Consider the following 26,202-nt stretch of genomic DNA (forward strand, 5'->3'; position numbering starts at 1 on the left):
CTTTGATTTACTCTGTGAATATGACTTTGTTTTTCTCCAATGTCACCAATGTATAAAATACACACAAAAGGACATAAAAGGACATAAAAATATTTCTGAAAAATGTCTCTTTTAATATGAGACCAACATTTTCTAACATTTTTCCTTTAACAACCTGTCGGAGTAGATTAAATGTTGAGTAATGATATAATAATAAGGAATTGAATAATTTCCTGTGTTTGTCACCAGTGTATAAAAAACACAAAAAATATTCAAGACATTCATAAATTATTCCTAACAATGTCTTATGAATGATTCATTTGCAAATATAATTTTTACAACTGCATAATTTCCCGGACCCCAGGTTGGGAGACACTGCATTAAACTATATCCCATCTAATTCCCTCAGATTTAGATAACATTTGGATTCAAATGAATGTGATTTTTAAAAAGTTTTTTAAAACTTGTCTTAGTCGGTGCTTCAATAATTGTATTTGGCAACTTGTTCCACACGGAAAGAGCCCGATATATTATGGACCTCCGGACTGCATCTGTTCTGGGTTTTGGTTTCACTAAAGAACCTCTAGTAGCTGTCTGGTATTGTAACTGTGCTGATCTCTTACATAATGTAATTGTGAATACAGATGGTTTGGTTGTTTGCTGTAAAAGATGTTTCTGAAAAAAAATATTAAATTACAAGCCAACCTCTCCTGGACTCTGATCCATGAGAGACTGGCATGCAAACTTTCAGTACACTGTCTCAACTTTTAAAAAATTATAAAAAATTCCCAGGAATCCTAAACATTTGCTGATGGAAAACCTTTCTTTGTTTTGTTTCTTGCACAGGTGCCGTCCCTCAGGTGTTCCTCACGGCACCTCCAGGCACAGTGCAGATCCCCGTCTCAGCGGTGCAGCTACACCCAGTACGGCAAGATCTGCATTTTACAAGTGAAACTCTCATATTCCCTCTGCAACCAGCATGCCACGTTGACTGCACTTATGCATCCTAACCGAGCACCGGTGCACGCGCACGGCGCAGGCTCACCTGACGCCCGCCTTGTATGAATGCAGCTCAGCTGGCGTCATGTTTTGGTTTTTGTTTGTAGCAAAAATACACATGCAGTAGACCTAATGAAGCACCCCAGTAGCTGTGCATGGGAATTTGGAAAATTGCATTCATGTCAACTGGATCAAGTCGTATCTGGAATCGTTTAATAAGAGGTGTCAAAAGTATTCACATTCATTACTCAGGTAGAAGTATAGATACTAGAGTTTAAAAATACTCCTGTAGAAGTTGAAGTATCAACTCAAGTTTTTTACTCAAGTAAAAGTATAAAAGTACTGGTTTCAAAACTACTTAAAGTATAAAAGTAAAAGTAACGTAAGGGGGAAAAAGCCATTAAGGACAAAAGCCATTGAAAATGAATGCATCTTAGTATAAGGCAAATATATTAAAGAACCATATATGTGTACTATTGAGCATTAACATGTGTTGCAGAGAGCAGGAGATATGATGACTACTTGCCTATAAGTATTGTAATGGTGCAAAAAGTCAAACTTCAGAGGCATGTTATCATTTATCCTAACCTTTATTGGAATGTACATCCAAGTTTAGTTGCAGGAATCTGAGGGAACGGATGTAAGAACAAAACTGGACAAGAACATCTGAAACAACCACAACCAAATTCACTCTATCCGGATGGAGCAATTTAACTGGATAGTTTTTTTTAAAAGGCCGAAATGAAATAGAGTAACGAGGCTGTTTTTAAAATTTAAGGAGTAAAAAGTACAGATAATTGCGTGAAAAGGTAAGGAGTAAAAGTAAAAAGTCGTCTGAAAAATAATTACTCCAGTGAAGTATAGATAACCAACATTTCTACTTAAGTAAGGTAACAAAGTATTTGTACTTCGTTACTTGACACCTCTGCGTTTAATTAGCTTGTGATGGATGAAGACAGAGTATTATTAGGATAAAGAGCCTAAATATTAGAGAACACGTCAGCATCTGTTGCAATATACCACTTGATGATTAACAGCAGGCGCTGCAGCAGGATCTCCATCTGTGCAGGCTGATGTGAGTGTGTGTGTTTGTGTGTGTGTGTGATGACGTGTGATTGGCTGTCTCCTGATGCGACTGTGTCTTTCCCCCAGATGGTGATTGGGCAGCAGTCGAGCGGCAGCAGCAGTAACCTGACGGAGCTCCAGGTGGTCAACCTGGACGCAGCACAGAACTCAAAGAGTGACTGACAGACGGCCACAGCTGTTTAACACACACACACACACATCTCTATTTATTGATGCCTTCCTGCAAAGTTCACGTCTTTTTTTTTTTTGTTTTTCCCCCTTTCCTTTTTTTAAGTACATATATACACAATCAAAGGGCATCTGTGTGACCCTTATACAGTATAAAGTATGTTTTTGGTATATGAAATATATATATATTCGAGAGAAGCATAGGAGATGTATCACTATATCATTGGAGCCTATTTTCTATGCGGTTAGATGGTATTTTTTTGCGTTTTTTGGAGGGGATAAAGTTATAACGACACTCGCACACTGCAAGGTGCCACAGCTTCACACCAGCCAAAGAGACTTTTGCCCGTCTGAATGTTCCAGTGTGAGCACGAGCGTCTGTGTGTGTGTGTGCACACATCTGGGGTTTGTAAATGGGTAACAAGAAGCTTACCGACTTTAAAATAAGGAAAAACAAACTTAAAAAAAAAAATGCTAAATACATATGAAAAATTTGGAAATGTAAATAATTTTTTCAAAAGGAATAATGTGTATTTTTAGCTCAATTTAGTTTGTGCAGCAACAGCATGTAGTTGTTTTTTACTTTGTGGTTTTTGTATGTACATGAAACTGATTTGCATAAGGAAAGTGGATTATTTACATCTAGATGTAAATTAATTTAATATACCATCTTATATATATTGATATACTGTCACACTGTTTGGGAGTTTTCACTGCTAGATGGAGGAAAAGGAAACGCTGGATACTTTTGTACTTTTTTTTTTGGTTGTAACATTTGCAGGAGTTTCAAGTGAATGAGTTGTTATGAAGCGTATCACACACCTGGTTTTATTTTACTGCTGTATTTTCTTTCCTTTGGCTGGGAGCTTTGGAGCGCAGCAGCAGATGGTGGAATCTAAGGAGTTTTTGTACGCCGTGTTTTCCAGCGAAGCCCCGATCACTGGCACCTTCAGTCGTTAAAATTATAGCAGTGAGACAAAAATCATGCCATTGATTATTTCCTCTGTTAAGAGAGTTCTGATATCTTTTAATCTGACGGTTTGCTGATCGAGACTAAACTTTTTGACGTCACTTTTCACTTCTCGCCAAACAGGTTTTTGTTAAGTGTTAAATTAACTTCATCATTCAGTCAGTTCTTCTGACTTGCTCATTATGATGCTACTGATGATGAGACATGAAACAGTTTAACAAGAGACAGTCAAAGTTGGAGCATTATTTTTCTTCCCTTATGTGGAAGAACTCTTCTCATTTATCGCAGGTTAATCTGTGAACAAGGATCTCTGAATTAGGAAAGTGACTTCTTCAGGTGCTTAAACATGTCCAGAGTCCTTGAAGAACCACAAGGTCCTTACTGACTGCAGTCTGAGTTTGCATCTCAGCAATCGGTAAGAATGAGTTGTTACACTGAGAGCCTCTTTCCTGCACCGTAGTGCCTATTATCACTATCTGTGGCTGATTTCGAAAGCTCTGCGAGGCCACTGAGCCGTAGGATCTACTTATTTCTACTGCAGCTCACAGGGTTTTGGACGGGTCACGCAGTCCTGCGCTGAGCCCAGCGAGATTTTGACTCATTTCTGCAGATTTATCTGGATGACTGAACACGGCAGGCTGGAGGCCAAAGAGAATCTGACAAAAGGATGAGGTTCCCATGCCGACCGACGAGGTCACTTTCACGCCGCGTCCTCAGTTTTGTGTCGTCGCGTCATCCTTGGGGGCCGTTTGCAGAAACGCATCACATGTCAAAGGTGTTAAGTTCTCCATTATCTGGTTGTTATTCAGAAATGTTTATTTTCAAAGATTGACTTGCTTCTGTGGTTTTCACCTCATCGCTGAAATAAATGGTCAACTTGTGTATTTTTGTTGAACTGTACAGACATTTTGTAATAAAACAAGATGAAATACAAACTTCAGAACAACCACATCTCCTGTGGAGGAGCATTTTCTTTTCTCTTTTTTTTATTGGGACGGAGAATGTTAAAACCATTTAGTCTTGAATGAATCTAATAAACGTGTACAACAGCAGTGATGAGGAATAAATGAACTAATGCCTCTGCAGTGATCCATTTTGATTATTTCTGAAGGAGGCAGGAGTGGGCATGCAACTTACCGTAATGTTTCAGATATGTATTGCACAAATGCACAAACTGGCCGTGAGAAAAGAAAGAAATGGAGATGATTTTTTAAAAATGAGCATTGATACAGTGATTGGTCTAAGAATGAACTCAGTTGGCATCACATTTGACCATAACAGGTTCTGTACATCTTTACAAAAGAAAAAGAAAAAAAGCATAACATAAGAGAAGCATATAAAGAAATCAACCAGTGATGCTCCTCACACGTGGAGTCTGGGAGACTCGGTGTTGGATAAGGCATCGTCTCTCCCCGTCACTGCTGACAGCTCACAAATCACTGGCTGGACTGCTGTTTTTTTTTTTTCCTTTTTCCTTTCTTTTAACAAAGAAAATCATGTTTGAGCATGCATTTTACACCAGGTAGTATATCTCTATTGCTATCGCACACATACAATATCCAACTGTACAGAACAACTTGGAAAGACAGCTGATTTAAAAAAATGTGCATGACAAAAGAAAAAGCTTCCTGTTACAATAGAAACGTTGCACCTGGGAGACCCAAGAATTTTTCTTTTCTTTTGGTTCATGACAAACATTTAGGAAAAAAAAATTAACTTGTATTACAAAAAGAAAAAAAAAAAAGTGAAGATAATGTGCAAATCTGAGTCTTTGCAAGCAATTGCATAATGTAGCGTAGGTGCTAAAGAGGTGGTTTGAGGTGGGACCGGAAACCCACAGCTCCAATGAACGACTCGTCCGTTCTCCTAAACGGACCATACACACACACCTTGAAACAAAACCAAAACATTCAAACTCGCAACGTCACACAAGATATATTAAAGTAGCATCGTGATAATCACCTGGGAGGTGACGCATTTAAAGAGACAGATGCCGTCCAGATATCAAGGCAACACACCACTTATTCCTACAATGCACCACACTAAAGTACATTTCACCGTCATTGAGGGTTTGGATGGAAAAAAGTAATACTGCAAGTAAATGCAATACCTCACCGGGAGTCATGACGACGTATAAAAGAAGCTCAGAGCTCTCGATTAACTCCAATTCAAATGATTTCTAATCTTTGAAGCTGGATCTCTTCCAGGCTTTCAAGATAAATATCTGCAGAATTTGTTCCTCTTAACTTTGCAGATATTCTGTGTAAAAAAGACAAAAATGAGGATGGAACAACTGCGCTAACTACAGCGCAGGCTAAAACGAGTGACAAAGTCTCAAAGACACTGGTAATTAAATCCAGACGTTTGTTTTTCTGCAAAAAGCCAATAAATTACTGAAAACACTGATGTGTGAGACGGACATTATAGAGTAAGAACTAAAGTGGAATCACAAATATATGTCTCTTTCTACAAATGGCATCACATTTACTTATGAATGGATGATGTAACAAGTGCAATGCAATGAAGTTCATGTGCAAATTCACCATTTTCTTTCAACAAAAAATACCATGGATGGTGACATCTTTGGGCGATGTTGAGCGAACAAGCACTTAAAGACAAACCGAAGAGAAACACGAGAGAAGCAAATTAAAACAAACAGCATTTGTGTAGCCAGTCATTAAACTGACTGTTTAGACTCTTTACATCGGTTAAAAAGGCAACGTGAAAGCAAACAAATAAATAAGATGACTTGGCATTTAAAATCAATGTAGTATCTTAAATACTACACCTATTCTGTAACTACAGGTACGTGAAGGGGGGGCTTTCCTTTCCTCGACAGCCTCTTGTCTTCAAAACAGACAATATGAGATGGGTTACGGTAAAAATGTTTCAGAAGGAAACAGCTCGCTGCAACTGAAAGGTGCAGTCCCACACGAAGGCCATGACATTTACAAACTGGTGGAAATGGGATAGAAAATAAATTACACAAACATACTTTCTCTTTGATATCGTAGGTACTGGGCCATCGTCTTCAGGCTGGTGAAGCAGAAACAGATGGAAGGGGGGGCAGTGAGAGAAGTTGTTGACAGTGAAAAGAGTCCAGTGAACATCTCTCTGCACCTCGACCTCAATCCTCCTCTGGCTGGGCAGTGTCTGAGCTCTGACCTGCTCAGAAACAACACCAAACTGTTTCTGGTGAAGCCTGAGAGGTCAGAACCGGCAGGGATCAGACCCGTCTGTGAGGGCTGTAACAGTCTTGTAGCAGAGACCATTGAGTGGTGAGATTTTGCCGACCCTGTGTCACCGGAACGACGACGACAACGACCCCGAGGCCCAGCGTCTCCTGACCCGTCTGTGGGGACGGAGCAGACAGAAGAACGGGGGGGAGATTACGGCGAGGACGAGGCGGCTGCATGATACTTGACGAAGGCGATGGCTGCCAGCTCTTTGCAGAACTCCTCCAGGACGATCACCCCCTCCAGCAGAGTCATGTGGTCGATGCTGCAGGGAGGGAACGATGTGAGAAACATTCATTAGCAGGGGATTTGACAAATTCAAAAGAGAATAATAATAACATTAAAGCTGCAAGCAGCGATGAACGGGACCTCGCGCGTGCAATTTTCACCAATTGAGGTCAAGGACTCAAAACCAAGTCCGATGACACCACCCACGACTCTTTATGTCAAACCATTCAAAAGTTATGGCAGAATCACATATCGGCCAATCAGCTGCTAGTTTCACTTCCTGTTTAGCGTTGAAGTTTGACGCGGCGCCACGGCCACGCCATTTCACAAAAACTCACCATTTTGATAACTTTTCATCGTTAACCTCTTTTGTGTCTCCTGAGCGAGTTTTATATCGAACGGACGATCCTGCTAGGAGGAGTTCGTTAAAGTACGACGCGTGAAAATGGCATAAAATTGCGCCAAAATTAACCGATTAATTCAAAATGGCCGACTTCCTGTTCGGTTTCGGCCATGGCGCCAAGAGACTTTTCTTTAAGTTGCGACATGATACAGGTGTGTACCGATTTTCGTGCATGTACGTCAAACCGTATTATGGGGCTTGAGGCACAAAGTTTTCTAGGGGGCGCTGTTGAGCCATTAGGCCACGCCCCTTTTTGACACCATTAGAATACGTAATTTTCACAACTTTTCGAGTAAGTTATGCGCCTCAAAAAAGCAATTGTTTTCGGATAAAATAATAATAATAATCTTTCCGATTTCAATAGGGCTTCGCACAAGCCTTGCTGGTGCTCGGTCCCTAAAAAAAGAAAAAACATGCTTCAATAAAGAAGTGAAGTGGAAGTAACCATGAAGGAAAAACTTGTTGGTTGTGTTTGTGAATGTTGTCTGATGCTGTTTTAAATGTAAATTGAAAACAGTGTTTGCATTTTCATTTTTGGATGTTTGTATCTCAACTGCTGATGTTTACACATCCTGGACAAAACAGCTGATTCAAACCATCTGTGCAGCGGTTCAGAAATACTGGTCAGCAGTTGGAAATATGGCAGCATTCAAACACTGTTGTTTCATATTTGCATGTTAAAAAGAGCTAGAAAAGTAGACAAAAACATAACGCCATGACGTAGAAAAACTAATCAAGTACATAAACATTTCTGAGTTGAACCAGCTCTGAACCGGTTCTAACTACCAGAACCAGATTGAAATCAGTCACAAAGGTGCAACAGGTGGATGAGTCTCCGGCTTCACAGATACGTACTTGATGCCCTCTGGCTCCATGCCTAATAATCTCTTCCTCACCAGCAGCAGTTTGGGGGTGAAGTCTGGGATGCGGTGAATCCTCAACATGAGATCTCCCACCACCTAAAACACACACACTTGTCAGAACACTGAAGTTCATCCGTGAGTGCAGATGCAGGACTAGTAACAACCGCTGCAAATTACTGGGATTAACAAGAAAAAAACTAAACAAAGAAGATCAGCTGCTTCTATCAACCCTCAAACTCTTTAACACCGTCTTCCACCGTTCACAGGAAGGGGTTTAACCTTTGTGCTGTCTTCGGGTGAAGGAAGGAGGAAGAGAATAAGGGAGGAAAGAAGGAAGGAAGGAAGGAAGGAAGGAAGGAAGGAAGGAAGGAAGGGAGAGAGAAATCAAGGAAAGAAGGAAGATCGAAAAGAGAAAGGGAAGAAGGAAGGAAGGAGAGAGCAGGAGGAAGGAAGGAAGGAAGGAAGGAAGGCAGGAAGGAAGGAAGGAAGGAAGGGAAAAGAAGGAAGGAAGGGAAAAAGAAGGAAGGAAGGAAGGAAGGAAGATCGAAAAGAGAAAGGGAAGAAGGAAGGAGAGAGCAAGAGGAAAGAAGGAAGGAAGGAAGGAATGAGAGAGCAGGAGGAAAGAAGGAAGGAAGGAAGGAAGGAGAGAGCAGGAGGAAGGAAGGAGAGAGCAGGAGGAAAGAAGGGAAAAAAGAAGGAAGGAATGAAGGAAAGAAGGAAGGAGAGAGCAGGAGGAAAAAACGAAGGAAGGGAGAAAAGAGGAAGGAAGGAAGGAATCAAGGAAAGAAGGAAGATCGAAAAGAGAAAGGGAAGAAGGAAGGAGAGAGCAAGAGGAAGAAGGAAGGAAGGAAGGAAGGAAGGAAGGAAGGAAGGAAGGAAGGAAGGAAGGAAGGAAGGAAGGAAGGAAGGAAGGAAGGAAGGAAGGAAGGAAGGAAGGAAGGAAGGAAGGAAGGAAGGAAGGAAGGAAGGAAGGAAGGAAGGAAGGAAGGAAGGAAGGAAGGAAGGAAGGAAGGAAGGAAGGAAGGAAGGAAGGAAGGAAGGAGAAAGCAGGAGGAAAGAAGGAACAGGAGAATGAGGTCATTTTGACCCGAAGACAGTACAAGGTTAAACTGACGCCACCACACCAGGTCCATGGACGTGTGGAGCAGCGGTTCCACTGAGAAGCAGGTGGGTGGCAGCATTCCCACACAACTAGCAAATATGATTCAGACAAAAACACTTGATCTATTTTAGCGCGCAGTTGCTTCAAACAATAAAAATAAACCAACATTGTGACATTTTAAAAGATCCACTATAAAAGTGACTGTGAGCTTCAGGCACGACAGCGTCGTCCCGTCACGACCTCTTACCCTGACGATGACGGAGAACAGAGACCGGCAGCCGGGGGCCAGGTTGACGTACGGGTCCAGCAGGTACTCGTGCAGGTGAGGGTGCGGTAGCAAAGACAGCTTGGACAGAACGGCCGTCACCTGCAGGTTCACGTCGTACGGCTGGAAGACAGAGCAACACGTGCACCGGTGATTAGTCTGGACGTTTCCTGAACGAGACCACCGCTACCGTGAACACTAGAAACCAGTGAGGATGTGTATGAATGAATAATGATTAGGCCTGTGTTGAAAAGATCGATTTTCCGACTTTAAATCGATTCTCATATTAATTCCTAAAAATCGATTCATATGTCTAAAGATCGATTTAAAAAAAATAAATTTTTTTTTGTTTTTTTTCATCATTACATTACAACTTTTGGTACTTTTTTGTTTATGCCCAAAAAAGGAATATTTTGTTGGACACGAGAATAACTGGTGCCATGTTTTTGCCTTTAAATATGTTTAAAGGTATGAAAACATTAAAGTTTTCAGTTATAATTGCATAAATTGTCTATATTTCTTTGCTTTATATACTGTCTTGGGGTTACATTTGCATAAATGTTAAAAATCAAATTCTCATAAATGGGGAAAAAATAAAAGCGATTTCTTTCATCCTCTGTTTCCTCCCTGGATCTGTTTGGTAATTCTGACCCACGATGTTTCTGAAAGCAGTTCTATCAGCATTCTGGGAGCTGATTGGTCCTTACAGCATCATTAGCTGCAATACTTGCTGTTTAATCTCAATTTTATTATAGTATTAATATGTTGCAGAACTAGACGGTCATATAATTCATGCAACAGCTGAAAAAACAGTTTTATTAACAGTAACCCAAATCAATATCGGATCGAATCAAAGCGTGATAATCGATTCTGAATCTTAAGAATCGATCCCCAGCCCTAATAATGATCTCTGTAAAGCGCTCTGTGTGCCTTGAAGGCAGAAGGGCGCTATATAAAACCAAGTCATTATAATTAGAAACAGACCTGGTCCAGGATACGACCCATCCTGTCAAAGAGAACCTTAAGGAAGTGACCCTCGAAGAACGGGAGCTCCAGGTTACACTTCTCAAAGGGCTTGGGAGTTCCCCTCCAGTCCCACCGCTGGCAGATCCCGCAGTAGTCCCTGAACTGGAGACAACAATCAAACAATGGAGAGAAGTGATAAACAACAGGAGCAACAGGAAGTGAAACGTTGTAAAACAGGTTATGGGTTTATCGGCCACAGCCTACCTGTCTGTGAGCATCTCTGAGGTAGGTGTCGTAGCCGGTGCCTTCAACGTGATACGAGGACTTGGCCTCATCGGGCACCAGACACAGGAAACTGCAGGAAACACAAACCAGAGTCAGGACCAGAGGTGTCAAGTAACGAAGTACAAATACCTCGTTACCTTACTTAGGTAGAAATTTTGGTTATGTATACTTCACTGGAGTAATTATTTTTCAGACGACTTTTTACTTTTACTCCTTACGTTTTCACGCAATTATCTGTACTTTTTACTCCTTACATTTTAAAAACAGCCTCGTTACTCTATTTCATTTCGGCCTTTAAAAAAAAACTATCCAGTTAAATTGCTCCATCCGGATAGAGTGAATTTGGTTGTGGTTGTTTCAGATGTTCTTGTCCAGTTTTGTTCTTACATCCGTTCCCTCAGATTCCTGCAACTAAACTTGGATGTACATTCCAATAAAGGTTAGGATAAATGATAACATGCCTCTGAAGTTTGACTTTTTGCACCATTACAATACTTATAGGCAACTAGTCATCATATCTCCTGCTCTCTGAAACACATGTTAATGCTCAATAGTACACATATATGGTTCTTTAATATATTTGCATTATACTAAGATGCATTCATTTTCAATGGCTTTTGTCCCCCTTACATTACTTTTATACTTGAAGTAGTTTTGAAACCAGTACTTTTATACTTTTACTTGAGTAAAAAACAGGAGTATTTTTAAACTCTAGTATTTATACTTCTACCTGAGTAATGAATGTGAATACTTTTGACACCTCTGGTCAGGACGCGGGCTAGAGAACGTCTCACGGATCCCGCTGCGTAACGAACCTGTTAACGATCTTGTGGACCTCCGTCTTCCCATCGGACTTGTTGTGGTCGGGACTCTGTGGCGGAGAGGCGGTGAGCCAGTCGGAGCCGGACAGCCTGCTGTCTGGCGACATGTCGTCTCCAAACAGAGGATCCTCCTCCAGGTCTCTGCAGGCAGAACGCACAGCCGCTCAAACTCACTTGCTTTTGTTTTGGGGGAGGGGGGGGGGATATTCTGTTCACATGCAACAAACACGTCACTTTATTTCGATGTGACCTTCACTTTCAGTGGAAACTATCTTTTTAATGAAAAGGCCATTACCTCTGACTAACAAAGTTAGTGCTGCACTTTCAACCAAAGTTTCGGTAACATGGCAAAATAAGTTTTTCCTGGTGCTTTTAAGTTAATTTTTCTCCTGAAGCATTAACGCTTATGAACATTAATTCAACTCAATAGATAATGCACTTGGGTTTAGTATCTAAAATATTCATAAATGGTTTAGAAAAGAGAGATATATTTTAGGTTTAGAGATATATATATATATCTATCACTCACACACACACACACACACACGATTCCAGTCTTCCACGAGTTGCATTATCATGATCCCACTTATCAAAACACTAAACTGCAACTTGAGCATAAAATAAGTGCAATAACCAGTAAATACCTCACGTATTTTTGTAAATATTATCCATTTTTTGGTGTTTATTTTTTTTCTTCTCTCTTGTACATACTCCTTTTCTACTTTTTATATTGCTCTTTTTATTATTTAACTATTTATTGGTTATTTCTATTTTAAATTTTTTGTATAAAGCGTGTGTGTTTTGGCTGCTGCACGACTGAATTTCTCCTCTGGGAGATCAATAAAGTCTTCTATTCTATTCTAAAAGGTGGCAACATATCTAAACAACACAGCTAGTTGAAACGTTCATTTTATTTCCAGGGATTTATATAAACGCAGAGAAGAACACTTGTTTTAATCCAGCAGCTCGGGTCGGTCGGAGGCCGGTCCTTACACGGCGTCGTGGGGTTGCCCGTTCTCCAGAGGCTCCCGCTCCTCCTGCGGTTTGTTCTCCAGGTAGTTCCTCTCCTCCAGGCCGCGCAGCACCAAGCTGTGCAGGATGTGCTGGTTGGGCTTCTGGATGATTTGTTCGAACAAGCGCAGGGTCATGATGCTGATCTGGGGACAGAGATGAGGGGTGAGTGTCATTACGAGGACAGGCCAAGTATATGCTGATGAAGAGCACGAGCGGCTCCTTCAACATCAAACAGATGATTGGTCTTTCTTTTGTGTGATCAAAGTGCATCTGTGTCATCTACCGATCACGTCTCAAGCTTTGGCTTAAACAAACAATTGACTTCCATTAACATTTTTGAACATCAAACAAAAATCAATGTCATGTCCTCATTAATGTGGCAGTGACCAGTAAAAAAGTCCTGAATGCATCTTTATTGTGAAAATTATTTGGTTAGAAGTAGGGGTGTAACAATATATCGTGCCACGAAATTTCGAGATACAAAAACGTCACAATACGTGTCGTGGAGGTGACAAAGTGTATTACGATATTGGGTTATTAATATTAATCTATTGTGTTGACTAGTAACGCGCATCCAACCGCGGCCGCAACCGCGCGGACCAAAATCTCACTCCGCTCAGAAGAAACTAGTCCCGTTTTGAGCTCTGAACCTTTACTTACGTAAGTCTGGTGTAGAGTTAAGCCGTACCTTATTAAATTAAACCTTTTTCGGGTCGTGACTGAGTAGGATAAACACAGGGAAACCTTCTTCTGAGTTCCAGTGTACTTTAATGTCCCTCAACAGTGTAGGATTTTAGAACATCAACACAGCACCTAGTGCTGTATCACTCCGCCCAATCTAAAACAGACTAATCACTACAGATAAACTGACTAGTGTCATAGTCCCTGATTTACATCAGAATATATTTATAAAATAATGAACCCTGAATTACCAAAATAACCTTAACAAAAATAAATCTCCTCTTACACTTATAAGGTGAGCATGAATCAATATTTTTTATGATGTAAAATTGTATGTATTTATTTACTTATTTAATTTTAATTGTTAAATTTCTGGAAAAGAAAAAAGTCAAATCATACATGAGAGAAACTATTCAGTTTGTGGCAAAATATTTTTACTTGTATGAAACTGAAAATGCATAATGCAAACCTGACATTTACTTTTAGTTCAGTTTGTGTAAAATGGTTGGCCTGATTTTCTCTTTAAAATTTAAACAGTTATAAAGCATTACAAACTGTAACAATAGGGCAAATGCACAGCATTGTTTTGTATTTTGTGTCTTTCAAATAAAATACAATTTTTTCCAGTCATATGTTCCTCATTCGAGGTTGTTAAAAAAATACTGCTATAATATCGTATCGTTATCGTGACCTCAATATCGTGTATCGTATCTTGAGATTAGTGTATCGTTACACCCCTAGTTAGAAGACACATTAACCAACAGGATCAATAACTGCTGTGATAAGAACCTCGTCTGACAGGTGATCACAGTGCTCGATGAGTCTGTGTCTGAGGGGATTCCTAGCGATGTCGGCTGGAGTCTCGGGCTCCTTGTCTTCTCCCAGAAGGAAGTAAACCATCTCCTGTAGCAGAGCCTCCGACGTCACCTGCCGTATGATCCTGTTCAACAGGGCCGTGGAGGTCAGGATTCCCACCTCCGACCTGAGTGAAGCCACACACAGATATCTTACTGAGCAGTCACGACTCACGTGGAAACACAATAACGAGGCGGCAAAACTCAAGTCAGGATGATTGACGGATGATTCAGGATGGGACTTACGTTTGCATTAGCTGTGGCTCCATCACAGACACAAAGAATCTTTCCCGCACAGCTTTGGCCATTACTACAGCTGCTGACTGGAAGATGGAGGAGGGAAAGAAGAAAAAAAAAGTGGTTCAGCCTTCAGTGCCGTTTGAATACAGAGCAGCTTTTGTCCTGTCAATTACAAGTACAGGATGACACATCAAAAGGCAGTGAGTCAGCTCGGGCTTAAGGACCTTCTGAGCCTCCTTGATGAGCTGATCGCAGTAATCCAACCATGACAGGAAGGAGATGAGAGCTCGCTTCCCTGTGAAGACAGCGGCGTCTTCCTTCAGGTTATAAACATCTAAACTAAAAGGAAAGAGAAAAGGAACAAAAAGGTATCAAAATATTAGCAGCCACTCTACCAAAATAGCATTTCTTTGTTTGCTATTTAAAGAAAACCTTCTAAATTTAGGAAATTACAGGACTGTCTCAGAAAATTTGAATATTGTGATAAAGTCCTTTATTTTCTGTAATGCAAAAATGTCATACATTCTGGATTCATTACAAATCAACTGAAATATTGCAAGCCTTTTATTATTTTAATATTGCTGATCATGGTTTACAGCTTAAGAAAATATCCCATCTCAAATAATTTGAATATTCTGGGAATCTTAATCTTAAACTGTAAACCATAATGAGCAATATTATTATAATAAAAGGCTTGCAATATTTCAGTTGATTTGTAATGAATCCAGAATGTATGACATTTTTTTTTTTTTTTTTAATAAATTGTATTACAGAAAATAAAGAACTTTATCACAATATTCTAATTTTCTGAGACAGTCCTGTATGCCCTTAGTGTAAACTTAAGATTGAACTAAACTAGATTTACCCCCAGTTGACCGACTCGACTGTCTCGATGTCCAGGGGGTCCATGGACTGCGGCAGGGCTTTGTAAAAGGAGACCAGTCTGTCAGTGAGAAGCTCACAGAGCTTGGTGTTTTCCGTTAAGCACTTGGCAGCGGCGGGCTCTGGTAAGCTGACCAGCAGCATCAGGCCCTCGCACGCCTTCACCACTATCCTGCCATCCTGAGCAGAGGAAAACATTCACACCCGTCACAATGAGACTCACAGAAATACTTCACATAACTGAAGAGTAAATCCCGGTGAATTCCACACAGGGCAGGGACTCACAGGGCTCTTTGTGAGGTTGAGCAGGGAGGTGACCAAGTTGTAGTTGTTGGTGTTGTTGTTGTTACTGGTTGGACTGGAAGTGGAGGCGGCAGCTGCAGCTTGTGACTCTCCCCGGTCGTCTGCACGCTCCTCCGTCAGAGACTGGCCGGTGTCTGGAGCCAGCCCGCTCTCCTTTACTCCCTCCGTCGCCGCAGGACTTTTGGTCTCTGGTCTTTTTGACTTGTTCTGCAAACGTGAGAGAATAGTTTCATGTTCCCATTTTCTAACAAGTACAACTTTTTCTTGTTTTTTCAGCCACAGTCAGACCTCGTAGTAGGAATGGTCCGATGTTTTACCGTTCACAATATACCGTCAAAAAAATTCCTCACAATAAGAATTTTTCATATCGCGGTAAAAACGATAAATTCACGTTGACGTTTTTGTGTAAAGCGTAAAATCCACGCACAACGTACGTGAAGGAAGGAAGGAAGAAAAAAAGTAAAGAAGGGAGAAAAGAGGAATGGAAGAAGGAAGGAGAGAGCAGGAGAAAAGAAGCAAGGGAAAAAAGGAAGGAAGGAAGGAAGGAAGGAAACAAGGAAAGGAGGAAGGAAGGGAGAAAAGAGGAAGGGAAGAAGGAAAGAGGGAGCAGGAGGAAAGAAGGAAGGAAGGAAGGGAAAGGAAGGGAAAAAGAAGGAAGGAAGGAAGGAAGGAAAAAAGGAAGGAAGGAAGGAAAAAAGGAAGGAAGGAAGGAAAAAAAGGAAAAAAGGAAGGAAGGAAGGAAGGAAGGAAGGAAGGAAGGAAGGAAGGAAGGAAGGAAGGAAGGAAGGAAGGAAGGAAGGAAGGAAGGAAGGAAGGAAGGAAAAAAGGAAGGAAAAAAGGAAGGAAGGAAGGGAAGAAGGAAATGAGCCAGAAAGAAAGAAAGAAGGATAAATTCCCGTTGATGACGTTTTTGTGTAACAAACATGGCAGATCTGAGAGCGAGATAAATTTATAGTTGAATTGGTATTTTTTTTTTTTTTTTTTTTTTTTAAATCGTCATTTTTATCGTTATCGGGATAAACGCCAGAAATTATCGTGATACATTTTTTAGTCCATACCGCCCATCCCTACCTCGTAGACACTCACCTCAAGGAAGAAGTTGACCAGGTATGGGTCTTGCTTTAGTTTGGCACAGACTGTACAAAGGAACTGGATCTCCTCGTTTTCCGTAGGCGCAGCAAGCACCTCTCCACACAGACGGATCAATTTCTGACAAACATGTGACAGACATGGGAAGAAAAGGGAAAAAAAAAAAAGACAAATAAGTCACGCAGAAGTCACACTAGTTTGAGGTAAAGTGCTATCGTTAGTCTTTGGAAATCCAAACTGCAACATGTTTCACCTGCACAGGTCTGTGGACATTGATGTGCGGAAGAAGGGGCTGACGAATGTGCGCTAGTAGCTTCGTGTAGAAGGTAAGCACTTGCTGCTTCATCCCTGGAGGACACTGATGAGAAATCATGAAGCAATATTTATAATCTATCATCAAACAGACCAATATGCAAGTGCAGGCCATATGGAAATGCAGCTCGCACGTTTTACCACCTCCGGCTCTGTTAATTTCAGGGGTCAGTTAAATTATGTAGGTACCAAAGCAGGACTGCCTTACATCTGCCTTGCCCAAAGTGTAGAGGGTCTCCAGGATTTTGTGGTGTAGGAGATACTCCATGCAGGGTCCCGTCTCACCAGACTCCCTTTCTGCTTCCTCCTGTGTCAGGATGTCCAGCATCTGTTCCAGGTGGGATGGGATGTTGGTGTCGGTGACTGGGGCTTTGTCATCTAACAAGAGAGAGCACAAAAGAAACTGTTTAGGAATAAAATGTAAAGGGCCATACTTGTACCCGTATAGAACATTATTTAAAATGTATGTAAATGTATGTGATCTTTCCCCTGTTTAATCACACAACAAAATAAATTCAACTTTATTTATACAGGACTGTCTCAGAAAATTAGAATATTGTGATCACAATTAGAAAAACAAAAATGTCATACATTCTGGATTAATTACAAATCAACTGAAATATTGCAAGCCTTTTATTATTTTAATATTGCTGATCATGGCTTACAGCTTAAGAAAACTCAAATATCCTATCTCAAAAAATTTGAATATTCTGGAAATCTTAATCTTAAACTGTAAGCCATGATCAGCAATATTAAAATAATAAAAGGCTTGCAATATTTCAGTTAATTTGTAATGTATCCAGAATGTATGACTTTTTTTTTTTTTTTTTTTTTTTTTTTTTTTTTTAAATTGCATTACAGAAAATAAAGAACTTTATCACAATATTCTAATTTTCTGAGACAGTCCTGTATAGAACTTTTTATACAGTAGTAATGCAAAGTGCTTTACATAACAGAATTTACATTTAACATATAAAAAACACAACTCCTCATATTAATACCCCCCCACCCCCACACAGACACTCACAAACAAACGCATGAAAACATAATCACAAGCACTGGTTCAAATGAGCAGCATTGTGTATCAAATAAGTTAATGTTTTTTAATCCACTAACCATTGTTGCATATTGTCACAAAGACATCCTTGAAAACTTCCAAAGCCAGCTTTCGGTACTTTACAAAGTGACATGTTTGAAAGAGCTATTTTTGAAAGTGACAACTTTTAGTATGCACAAAAATAAACCTCGATCCAGACTGCTTTCAAACTCACAAAACACTAAAAGGGCCTTCTTGGTGGAGACAATTACTTGCGAAAAGGAACCCTTAAACATAGTATGAGCATAATATAAATATATCAAACAATGTGCCATTGCTCTTCAAAAGCAGGCAAGAGTCACTAGTCCACAACACATATAAATATGCACAATCATTATCTCTCTACACATATCACCACCATATCAGGCCATAACTTATATCAGATATTCTTACCAGAGGTCTCAATGTAATAATGTGTAATGGCCTTCCAGTGATAGACAAAGTCCTCCTGCAAAGGCAGCGATGGGGCAAGCTGAAAAAGAGCATTTGTGAAGGTAAGAATATGATATTAGGCAAGGCAAGTTTATTTGTAAAGCACAATTCAACACAAGGTAATTCAAAGTGCTTTACATCAACATTAAAAGCAGCAAGACACAATTAAACAGTAAATAATAAAATGAAATAAAATGATAAGAAAAAAATAATAGAAAGCACAAGTTGTTAAAAGGTAAGGGCAGTAGAGTACAGCAAGTATTTAATTTAAGAGTACACTTCAGTAAACAGTAATGTTTTTAGGCCTGATTTAAAGGAGCTGACAGTTGGAGCAGACCTCAGGTCTACAGGAAGTTTGTTCCACCGGTGAGGAGCAGAATAACTGAACGCTGCTTCACCTTGCTTGGTTCTGGTTCTTGGGAACCACAACAAACCAGATCCAGATGAACCTCAGGGGTCTGGGAGCTTCATAGGAACTAACAGATCCAGCATGTATTTTGGTCCAAGACCATTCAGTGCTTTGTAGACCAGCAGTAAGATTTTAAACTCTATCCTTTGACTCAGTTTCCTGTTTCCAGTTTACTGTTTCCTGGTGTTTGTAAGGACTCTGGCGGCAGCGTTCTGGATCAGCTGCAGCGGCCTGATTTATTTCTTGTTAAGGCCTGTAAAGATGCCATTGCAATAACCCAACCTACTGAAAATGAATTTTTTTTTAAGTGAAAGGTGCAGCAGTATGAGGTTATTGAAAGGTGCATTGTTACAGCATATGATTGTGGTTATTATTATTATTGCAGTGATTGATTGTCACAAAATTACTTGGTTGTCTTTAGGCCTGTGTTGAAAAAAAATCGATTTTCCGATTCTAAATCGATTATCATATTAATTCCTAAAAATCGATTCTTATCTCTAAAGATCGATTTTCTTTTTTTTTTCTTTTTCCCCCATCATTTCCGTCAGGTGAACTTTAATCCCAGTAGTCGGACACACAGTTTGTCATGACACTTCTGAAAAATGCCAGGTGCTTCATGGCTATATGTGTGCGTGGTGACAGAATAAATTAGATAAGCTAAAATGATTTGTTTACTGCATGAACTGATGCAATTTCTTTCTTTAAATGGATATTGAAAGGCCTGTTTGAGTTATTTATTTCTTAGTTATTTCACAATAATTATTGTGAAATTATTATTTCACTAGTTATTTTACAGTCATATAATTCAGGCAACAGCTCAAAAAACATTTTAAATAACACTAAGCCAAATCAATATCGAATCGAATCATGATAATCGATTCTGAATATTAAGAATCGGAATCGAATCGATTCTTGACATTTGAATCAATACCCAGCCATAGTTGTCTTGCAGTCTGCTACAAGCTGTAATGAAGAAGTTGGAAATATCACACCTGTGCATCCTTGTACAAACTAAATTCACTGTACAGTGTCCTTTTGATTTCAGACACCTGAAATGAAAAGCCTTTTAACATGAGATACACAGCCAGGTGTCTACTGTTATTGTGTTAAAGGAGCATCTGAAACAGGTTTCAGACAGGTTGGTGCTGGTTTTCCAGCTAGTTAACCAACTCAAAAACAAGCAAAAACTGGCATAAGAGCAAAAGGAGTGAGAAAACTATCGTTTTAATAGTAGCCACCTTGTGTTTATGCAATATTAACCTGATTTCGACACAGTTTTCATCACAAGACCCAGCCAGCTGGCTGAGGTGTGAGATTCTCTTGGTTCTATTGTCAATTACTGTCTGATAAACTCTCTCATACCTTAATAAGCGATATGGAACTACTAGTTTTACTAAAACAGGGCATAAAATCAAGCAAACTCGTGAATTTCTGCGACTAACCAGAAGATTAAATAATAACAACAGAAGCAGGCGTGCTAACGCGCTAGCCTCGGCTAGGCTGATTTATGGTTCCGCGTTACACCGACGCAGAGCCTACGGCGTAGGGTACGCGTCGCCGCGCACCGTACGGCGCGCGTCGCCGCGTACAACACGCCGTAGGGTCTGCGTCGATTTAGCTGACCTATTAGCTTCCCGACGCCGATAAAAGCGTCAAAAAGCTCCGGTAATCCCACTAAAACACCGGCAATGGTTGGGAATGTCCCCCCAACAGTCAAAACTCACCGCTTCCACCGCGTGCTGGAGGATGGAGGTGAATTTGGAGAACATTTTGTTCTTGGACTGGACGAGTTTCTCCCGGGAAGATCTGGAGAAGTCCTCTATCTTCTTCTTCCTGCTGTTCCCGCCTCGCTCCAGGGTGGAGGTTTCACACAGCGACCCTTGTAACGGAGGAATAAATGAGCAATAAAACCCCGCTAACGCGCTGTGGGCATGGAGACTTTTACAGGCCTGGCGCAATCAGTGTAAACAAGACGTGTGCAGACGGAGCTGCAGCTCTCTCTGCTCTGGACACCGTGGCACTTCCAGAGCCAGCCCTGGCGGCGCTGCCCACGGCCGCCGCCAGGGGGCGCTGCGGCACCGGAACATACCTGTTTGGTTGCTTGTTTGTCTGTTTCGGTCATTTCCAAGAATTCAAATACAAAAGAAAAGAACAAATAATTGCAAATAAATATAATTGCATTAGACCAAAATATATAAACAAAACAAGTCCAAAAAAGGGTAGGGTGAAGCTATATATATATATATATATATATGGCCCTGAACCTTATGTTAAAGCAAACCTAACAAGAAATCAAAGGTCTTTAATGGCTCAGCTGAGAACAGGAATCCTTCCCTTGAATCTTGAAGTCGGCAGATTTAAAAACATTCCCGAAGATGAAAGGTTGTGTGAATTATGCGAACTTAATGAAGTGTAAAGTGAATCACATTTTCTGTTATATTGCCCTCTGTATGATGAACTGAGAATTCCATTATTTACTGAAATGTCTGTTAAAAACCCAGAAATGTTCTGGTGCTCTGACGATGATAGAATGGACGGGTTGTTTAACTTCAATGTTTTTTAGTTGGCTCATTTTGTTTCTGAAGCCTGGATAAAGCGTCAGGATTGTTTATATGTTTAATTGGTACAGGGTCTGTTGTTTGGCTTTCATTTGCTTTATGTTCCTTTTTCTTTTTCTTGTAAGCCCGATCATTTGTGCTTATTACAAATAATATAATATAATATATATATATATATATATATATATATATATATATATATATTACAAATAATAGCAGTGACCAAAACACCTGCAGAAATACTGCAGGAATGACATAGCAGCAGTTAAATGCAGCCTTCTGTAAGCTTTAAATATCCACTGGGCTTAAAGGCTGAATTATACTTCTGCGTCAAAACGACGCCGTGTCTACGGCGTGTGGTTTTTGGACACGCAGAGGACACGCCGTCACATGCGCCGTCAGTGACGTGCACCTCCCGAAAATTGTAACTACGCGTCGAGGAGACGCCGTCCACACGCAGACCGAGAGGGCTGTGATTGGTTCGTTTGAAAGCGAAGCATTTCCGGTTTCCGGTTTGAATCAGTAGTGAACTTCCAGGGCTTTTTTCTTCGTTTATATGTGATTTTTTTTGTTTTTGTTTTTTGCACAATAGTTGTCCTTATTTCTTTGATTTACTGTGACCGGAAAAAGTCGGATAAACCATTCAGAAAAAGATCGCTAACTAGTGGCCGCGGGGGGTACTGCACCGCGACCAAACGGAGAGACGGAGAACTCTGAACGATTCGTGACGGCACCACGGGTGCGCCGTGTGCTCTGCGTGTGTGTGACGCAGAAGTATACTCAGCCCTTAAGGTGCGGGTATACTTCTGCGTCACACACACGCAGAGCACACGGCGCACCCGTGACGTCGTCACGAATCCTTCGGACTTCTCCGTCTCTCCATTTGGTCGCGGTGCAGTACCCCCCGCGGCCACTAGTTAGCGATCTTTTTCTGAATGGTTTATCCGACTTTTTCCGGTCACAGTAAATCAAAGAGATAAGGACAACTATTGTGCAAAAAACAAAAACAAAAAAAATCACATATAAACGAAGAAAAGAGCCCTGGAAGTTCACTACTGATTCAAACCGGAAACCGGAAATGCTTCGCTTTCAAACGAACCAATCACAGCCCTCTCGGTCTGCGTGTGGACGGCGTCTCCTCGACGCGTAGTTACAATTTTCGGGAGGTGCACGTCACTGACGGCGCATGTGACGGCGTGTCCTCTGCGTGTCCAAAAACCACACGCCGTAGACACGGCGTCGTTTTGACGCAGAAGTATAATTCAGCCTTTACACCAAATACATCAAACACAACAATAAAAAACAGTTTTCTGAACTTATCAATATGACTCTGTCCTTCACTGGATAAGTAAAATGGATCACTGCAAAACTCAAAATCCTAACAAGAATATTTGTCTTATTTCTAGTTAAAATGTCTCATTTTAGTAAAAAAATCTCACTACACTTAAAACAAGACTCATCACTGGAAAAAACAACAATTTTCACCTGTTTCAAGTAGATTTTCACTTGAAATAAGTAGAAAAATCTCCCAGTGGAACAAGATTTTTTTTTACTTGTAATAAGAAGATAAATATTGTCCCACTGGCAGATTTTCCTACTTATTTCAAGTGAAAATTTACTTGAAAAAGGTGAAAATTGTCACATTCTTCTGGTGTTATTTTTCTGGTGATGACTCTAAATGTTGAAATAGCAGTAATACCACATTCATTGATGAAATGACATAAGGGATGGAAAGGGGGGATGCCATCCCCCCTCACCCCCCCTCAACTCGAGTACTGTATATATATATATATATATATATATATATATATATATATATATATATATATATATATATATATATATATATATATATACTACGCTCTTTTACGTTTTTTATGTTATAGTTTTCCCCTTTAAAGGTCTGAGTTTGTTTTCCAATTGCGTTGTACAGGTTATAGGTCACATTAAAGGTGGAAAAAGTTGTGAAATAATTTGTCTTGCTGTCATTTTTTCACATCACGAAAACCTGGTATTTGAACAGGGGTGTGTAGACTTTTTATATCCACTGTACTTTTTGTGTATTGAAAACATTCAATATACTGCATAGACCTATCATCCATTTAAGTTCTGACACTTACATAAACACCAATAAAATACAATATGATCATACTTAATGAGCATCTTGTTGGTATAAGACATCCCACAGACTAACCCCATAAACTGAAACACATCTATGTTTGACATCCATTCTGTTCTTTATTTTTGTGAACTTACAGCTTCCTCTCAGTTCATATACACTTTGTCTTTGCTGAAACAGCTTGTCTTTGCTGAAAAAGCTTCTGGATACAGTGTGGTAACAGATACTACATACTGAAGACCCCAACCAACCATCACATCCTGGCAGGGATCGGGGTGAATGAATACCCGTTTCGGAAACGCCTGCCACCCACTTCAATACCAATTCCTATGGCATTGACTCAAGTGAGTTATAAAATAAAGTTGTTGTCACATCCCACATTGGGCACCTGCCAAGATCTTCACGCACAACGCTGAAATCATCAGAATCAGAATCAATCAGATCTCAATTACTTTGTTTCTCATTTGTTCCTGAATGTCTTTAGATCGCAGCATGATGTCTGTCGTTTGAGGATCTTTTGGTCTACTTCACTTTGTCAGGCAGGTCCTATTTAAATGATTTCTTGATTGACAAGAGGTGTGGCAGTAATCCGGCCTGGCTAGAGAAATTGAACTCAGCTTTCCAAAGATGTTATAACCCACAGTTAATTTATGTTTTAACAGGGGGGAGGCATCACTTTTTCACACAGGGCCATGTAGGTTTGGATTTTTCTTTCCCCTTAATAATAAAAACCTTTAAAAAAAAACGTGTTTGTGCTATGTTTGTCTAATACTTGTGATACATACCACTGATTTTGGTCATATTGCTTGTGATGTGTTCATGGTCATCTAGACTATATATCACAAGAGAGTAATAATTAAAAAATCATACTATGGGCTGATTTAATGAGGTTTAATGAATTCAACACCCATAAAACTTACATAACACCGATTGTTTTCATTAAACCTCATTAAATCAGCCCATAATATGATTTTTTAATAATTACTCTCTTGTGATATATAGTCTAGATGACCATGAACACATCACAAGCAATATGACCAAAATCAGTGGTATGTATCACAAGTTTTATGGGTGTTGAATTCATTAAACCACATTAAATCAGCCCATATATATGATTTTTAAATCAGCCCATATATATGATTTTTTAATAATTACTGTTTTGTGATATATAGATGACCATGAACACATCACAAGTGGTTTGACCAAAATCAGTGGTATGTATCACAAGTTTTATGGGTGTTGAATTCATAATATCCAATATCCAATATCAAACCAATTCAACCGCGGTAGATAAGGGACGGCTTGCCAATTATCTCCAGTAAAATTGAAAGGTTAATGCTTTGCAAGGGGTTCCACTTTGTGAATGAAGTCCCAGTCTCCAGAGTCAGAGCATCCCAGGCAGACAGAGAGGACAGCCTGCCCGGTTAAAAACGCGGAGGTGTTTAACCCGACATGCTGCCAACAAAAATGTAATAAATGGTTGACATTAAGTTCAGATATGGAGATAAAGTTGTTGGGGAATGGACGGGGTGCTGGCTGTTCCAGGACACGCCCTGTCTCCCTCCATCTCCGCGCAGTCTCACGCTTCATTCCCCTGCCTGCGCTGTTTAAACCCAGCAAATGACGGGCAAAAACTTAACGCACAGATGTAATCAAACTGTAAACCAGCCTCCCTCTCTACCCCGTAGCGACACCACTGCTTATTCGGTCCGTTTAATGTCGACAAAGAACAAAGAAGCTCTACCTACCAGGCATGTCTGCTAGAGGTGAGTATCTTTTGCCGCAGAAGCCTTCATGATGACAATATACAGATGGAAAAAAGACCCTCCTTTAATGTTGGTGAGGATGGAGAGCCTCGGTTACAGAGTGTGAGGAGAGGAGAGCATATTTGCGTCGCCTTGGAGGACTGGGCTGTGATAATGACTCTGATATTGTAAGTAGGTTACACCGGTGCATAGCTGAAACTACAGCTGCAGCCCTTGCAGGCAGCCTGCAACTTTATTCAGAGGATAGGGCTGTTCGATTTTGCCCAAAAATAAAATGTCGATTTTTTTTCTCTCAAAATCCGATTTTCGATTACGATTATTTTGTGAATTGACAAAAGGCAAAGAAATTATTTTAAATATGCTGTTTTTTTATTGAACATTTGCCCCATTGGGCTTTAAGTGCAAACTTTGCTCTTATTAAACCAAAAATGAATGAATAAAGTGCAAAACTCTGTAAAATAAGTTGAAAAAAAGTTTTAAAAAATATAATAAAATATAAAGTTTTATCTCTAAAAAAAAAATCAGCAAATCAGCACTTGCAAACATACAGTAAGTTATATTTCCAATTAAATAAAACAAGACATTTTCTAATTAAACTAAACTGGGTCTTTGCATGCTAAATAATAATGCAACCCATGAAGGAGGTAGAGGTGTGTAATGGGGCACTTGTCGCAGGTATTGAGAGGTATTTCCATCAATCATTAATATGTGTGCAGACAAGGTAAAAAAATAAAAAATAAAAAAAATAAAAAGTGAAAAATCGATTTTACGATTTTCATGTTTTAACATCATTCTAATTACATAATCGCAATTACGATTTAAAATCGATTAATCGAACAGTCCTATCAGAGGATGTGACCAGTAACCTGGGAACAGACTCCAGCTGTGATCAAGTGTGATGATGTGGCTTTTTTTTTTGTTGAACATTGTCTTTATTCAGGGATGATGCATCTCATGAATTATAAGGATGATGAAAACTGCAAAATGCCACCTTTTTGGAAATTATTGCAGAAATGCACACCATGGTTTGTTGCAGTTGCTCAGCCTGGCACCACCTGCTCAGTATTAGTGAGAGG

At 40.0% G+C, this 26,202-nt stretch overlaps 3 protein-coding genes across 7 annotated transcripts in view; 2 read left to right on the forward strand and 1 right to left on the reverse strand.

Annotated features, from left to right (window-relative positions):
* The window catches only part of srfb (serum response factor b), a 39,598-nt gene extending 35,314 nt beyond the window's left edge, over positions 1 to 4,284 (forward strand). For 4 of the 5 annotated variants that reach the window (XM_061746134.1, XM_061746132.1, XM_061746136.1 and 1 more), the window contains 2 exons: positions 826 to 902; positions 2,131 to 4,284. In XM_061746134.1, coding sequence (XP_061602118.1) covers positions 826 to 902; positions 2,131 to 2,226 — 173 coding nt within the window. In that variant the 3' untranslated portion in view covers positions 2,227 to 4,284. Of the gene's footprint in view, positions 1 to 825; positions 928 to 2,130 lie in introns of all 5 variants that reach the window. The other variant, XM_061746133.1, reaches the window with a different exon arrangement.
* On the reverse strand, positions 4,171 to 25,229 carry fhip2a (FHF complex subunit HOOK interacting protein 2). Its single transcript, XM_061746131.1, has 18 exons — positions 25,109 to 25,229; positions 20,408 to 20,562; positions 18,236 to 18,314; positions 16,955 to 17,124; positions 16,688 to 16,792; positions 16,432 to 16,554; positions 15,328 to 15,552; positions 15,026 to 15,222; positions 14,385 to 14,499; positions 14,167 to 14,243; positions 13,856 to 14,048; positions 12,365 to 12,528; positions 11,366 to 11,512; positions 10,530 to 10,620; positions 10,284 to 10,427; positions 9,282 to 9,422; positions 7,925 to 8,028; positions 4,171 to 6,703 (listed from the first exon to the last, which is right to left on the reverse strand). Exons 1-18 carry the CDS (start codon positions 25,113 to 25,115, stop codon positions 6,592 to 6,594), a joined length of 2,349 nt encoding a protein of 782 aa, XP_061602115.1. The 5' UTR covers positions 25,116 to 25,229; the 3' UTR covers positions 4,171 to 6,591.
* Positions 24,989 to 26,202, forward strand: part of ablim1a (actin binding LIM protein 1a) — a 78,735-nt gene continuing 77,521 nt past the window's right edge. Inside the window, exon 1 of the mRNA XM_061746123.1 lies at positions 24,989 to 25,126. Coding sequence (XP_061602107.1) covers positions 25,114 to 25,126 — 13 coding nt within the window. The 5' untranslated portion in view covers positions 24,989 to 25,113. The remainder of the gene's footprint in view (positions 25,127 to 26,202) is intronic.

The sequence above is a fragment of the Cololabis saira genome, chromosome 17, assembly GCF_033807715.1.
Source record: "Cololabis saira isolate AMF1-May2022 chromosome 17, fColSai1.1, whole genome shotgun sequence".
NCBI lineage: Eukaryota > Metazoa > Chordata > Actinopteri > Beloniformes > Belonidae > Cololabis > Cololabis saira.

What these genes read in the sequence shown, in the direction of transcription:
- fhip2a (XM_061746131.1), bottom strand. An exon ending in TCAGAGATGCTCACAGACAG is followed by an intron (nt 10,428 to 10,529) that starts GTAGGCTGTGGC and finishes TGTTGTCTCCAG; the next exon opens with TTCAGGGACTACTGCGGGAT. An exon ending in TGGGTCGTATCCTGGACCAG is followed by an intron (nt 9,423 to 10,283) that starts GTCTGTTTCTAA and finishes TCTGTCTTCCAG; the next exon opens with CCGTACGACGTGAACCTGCA.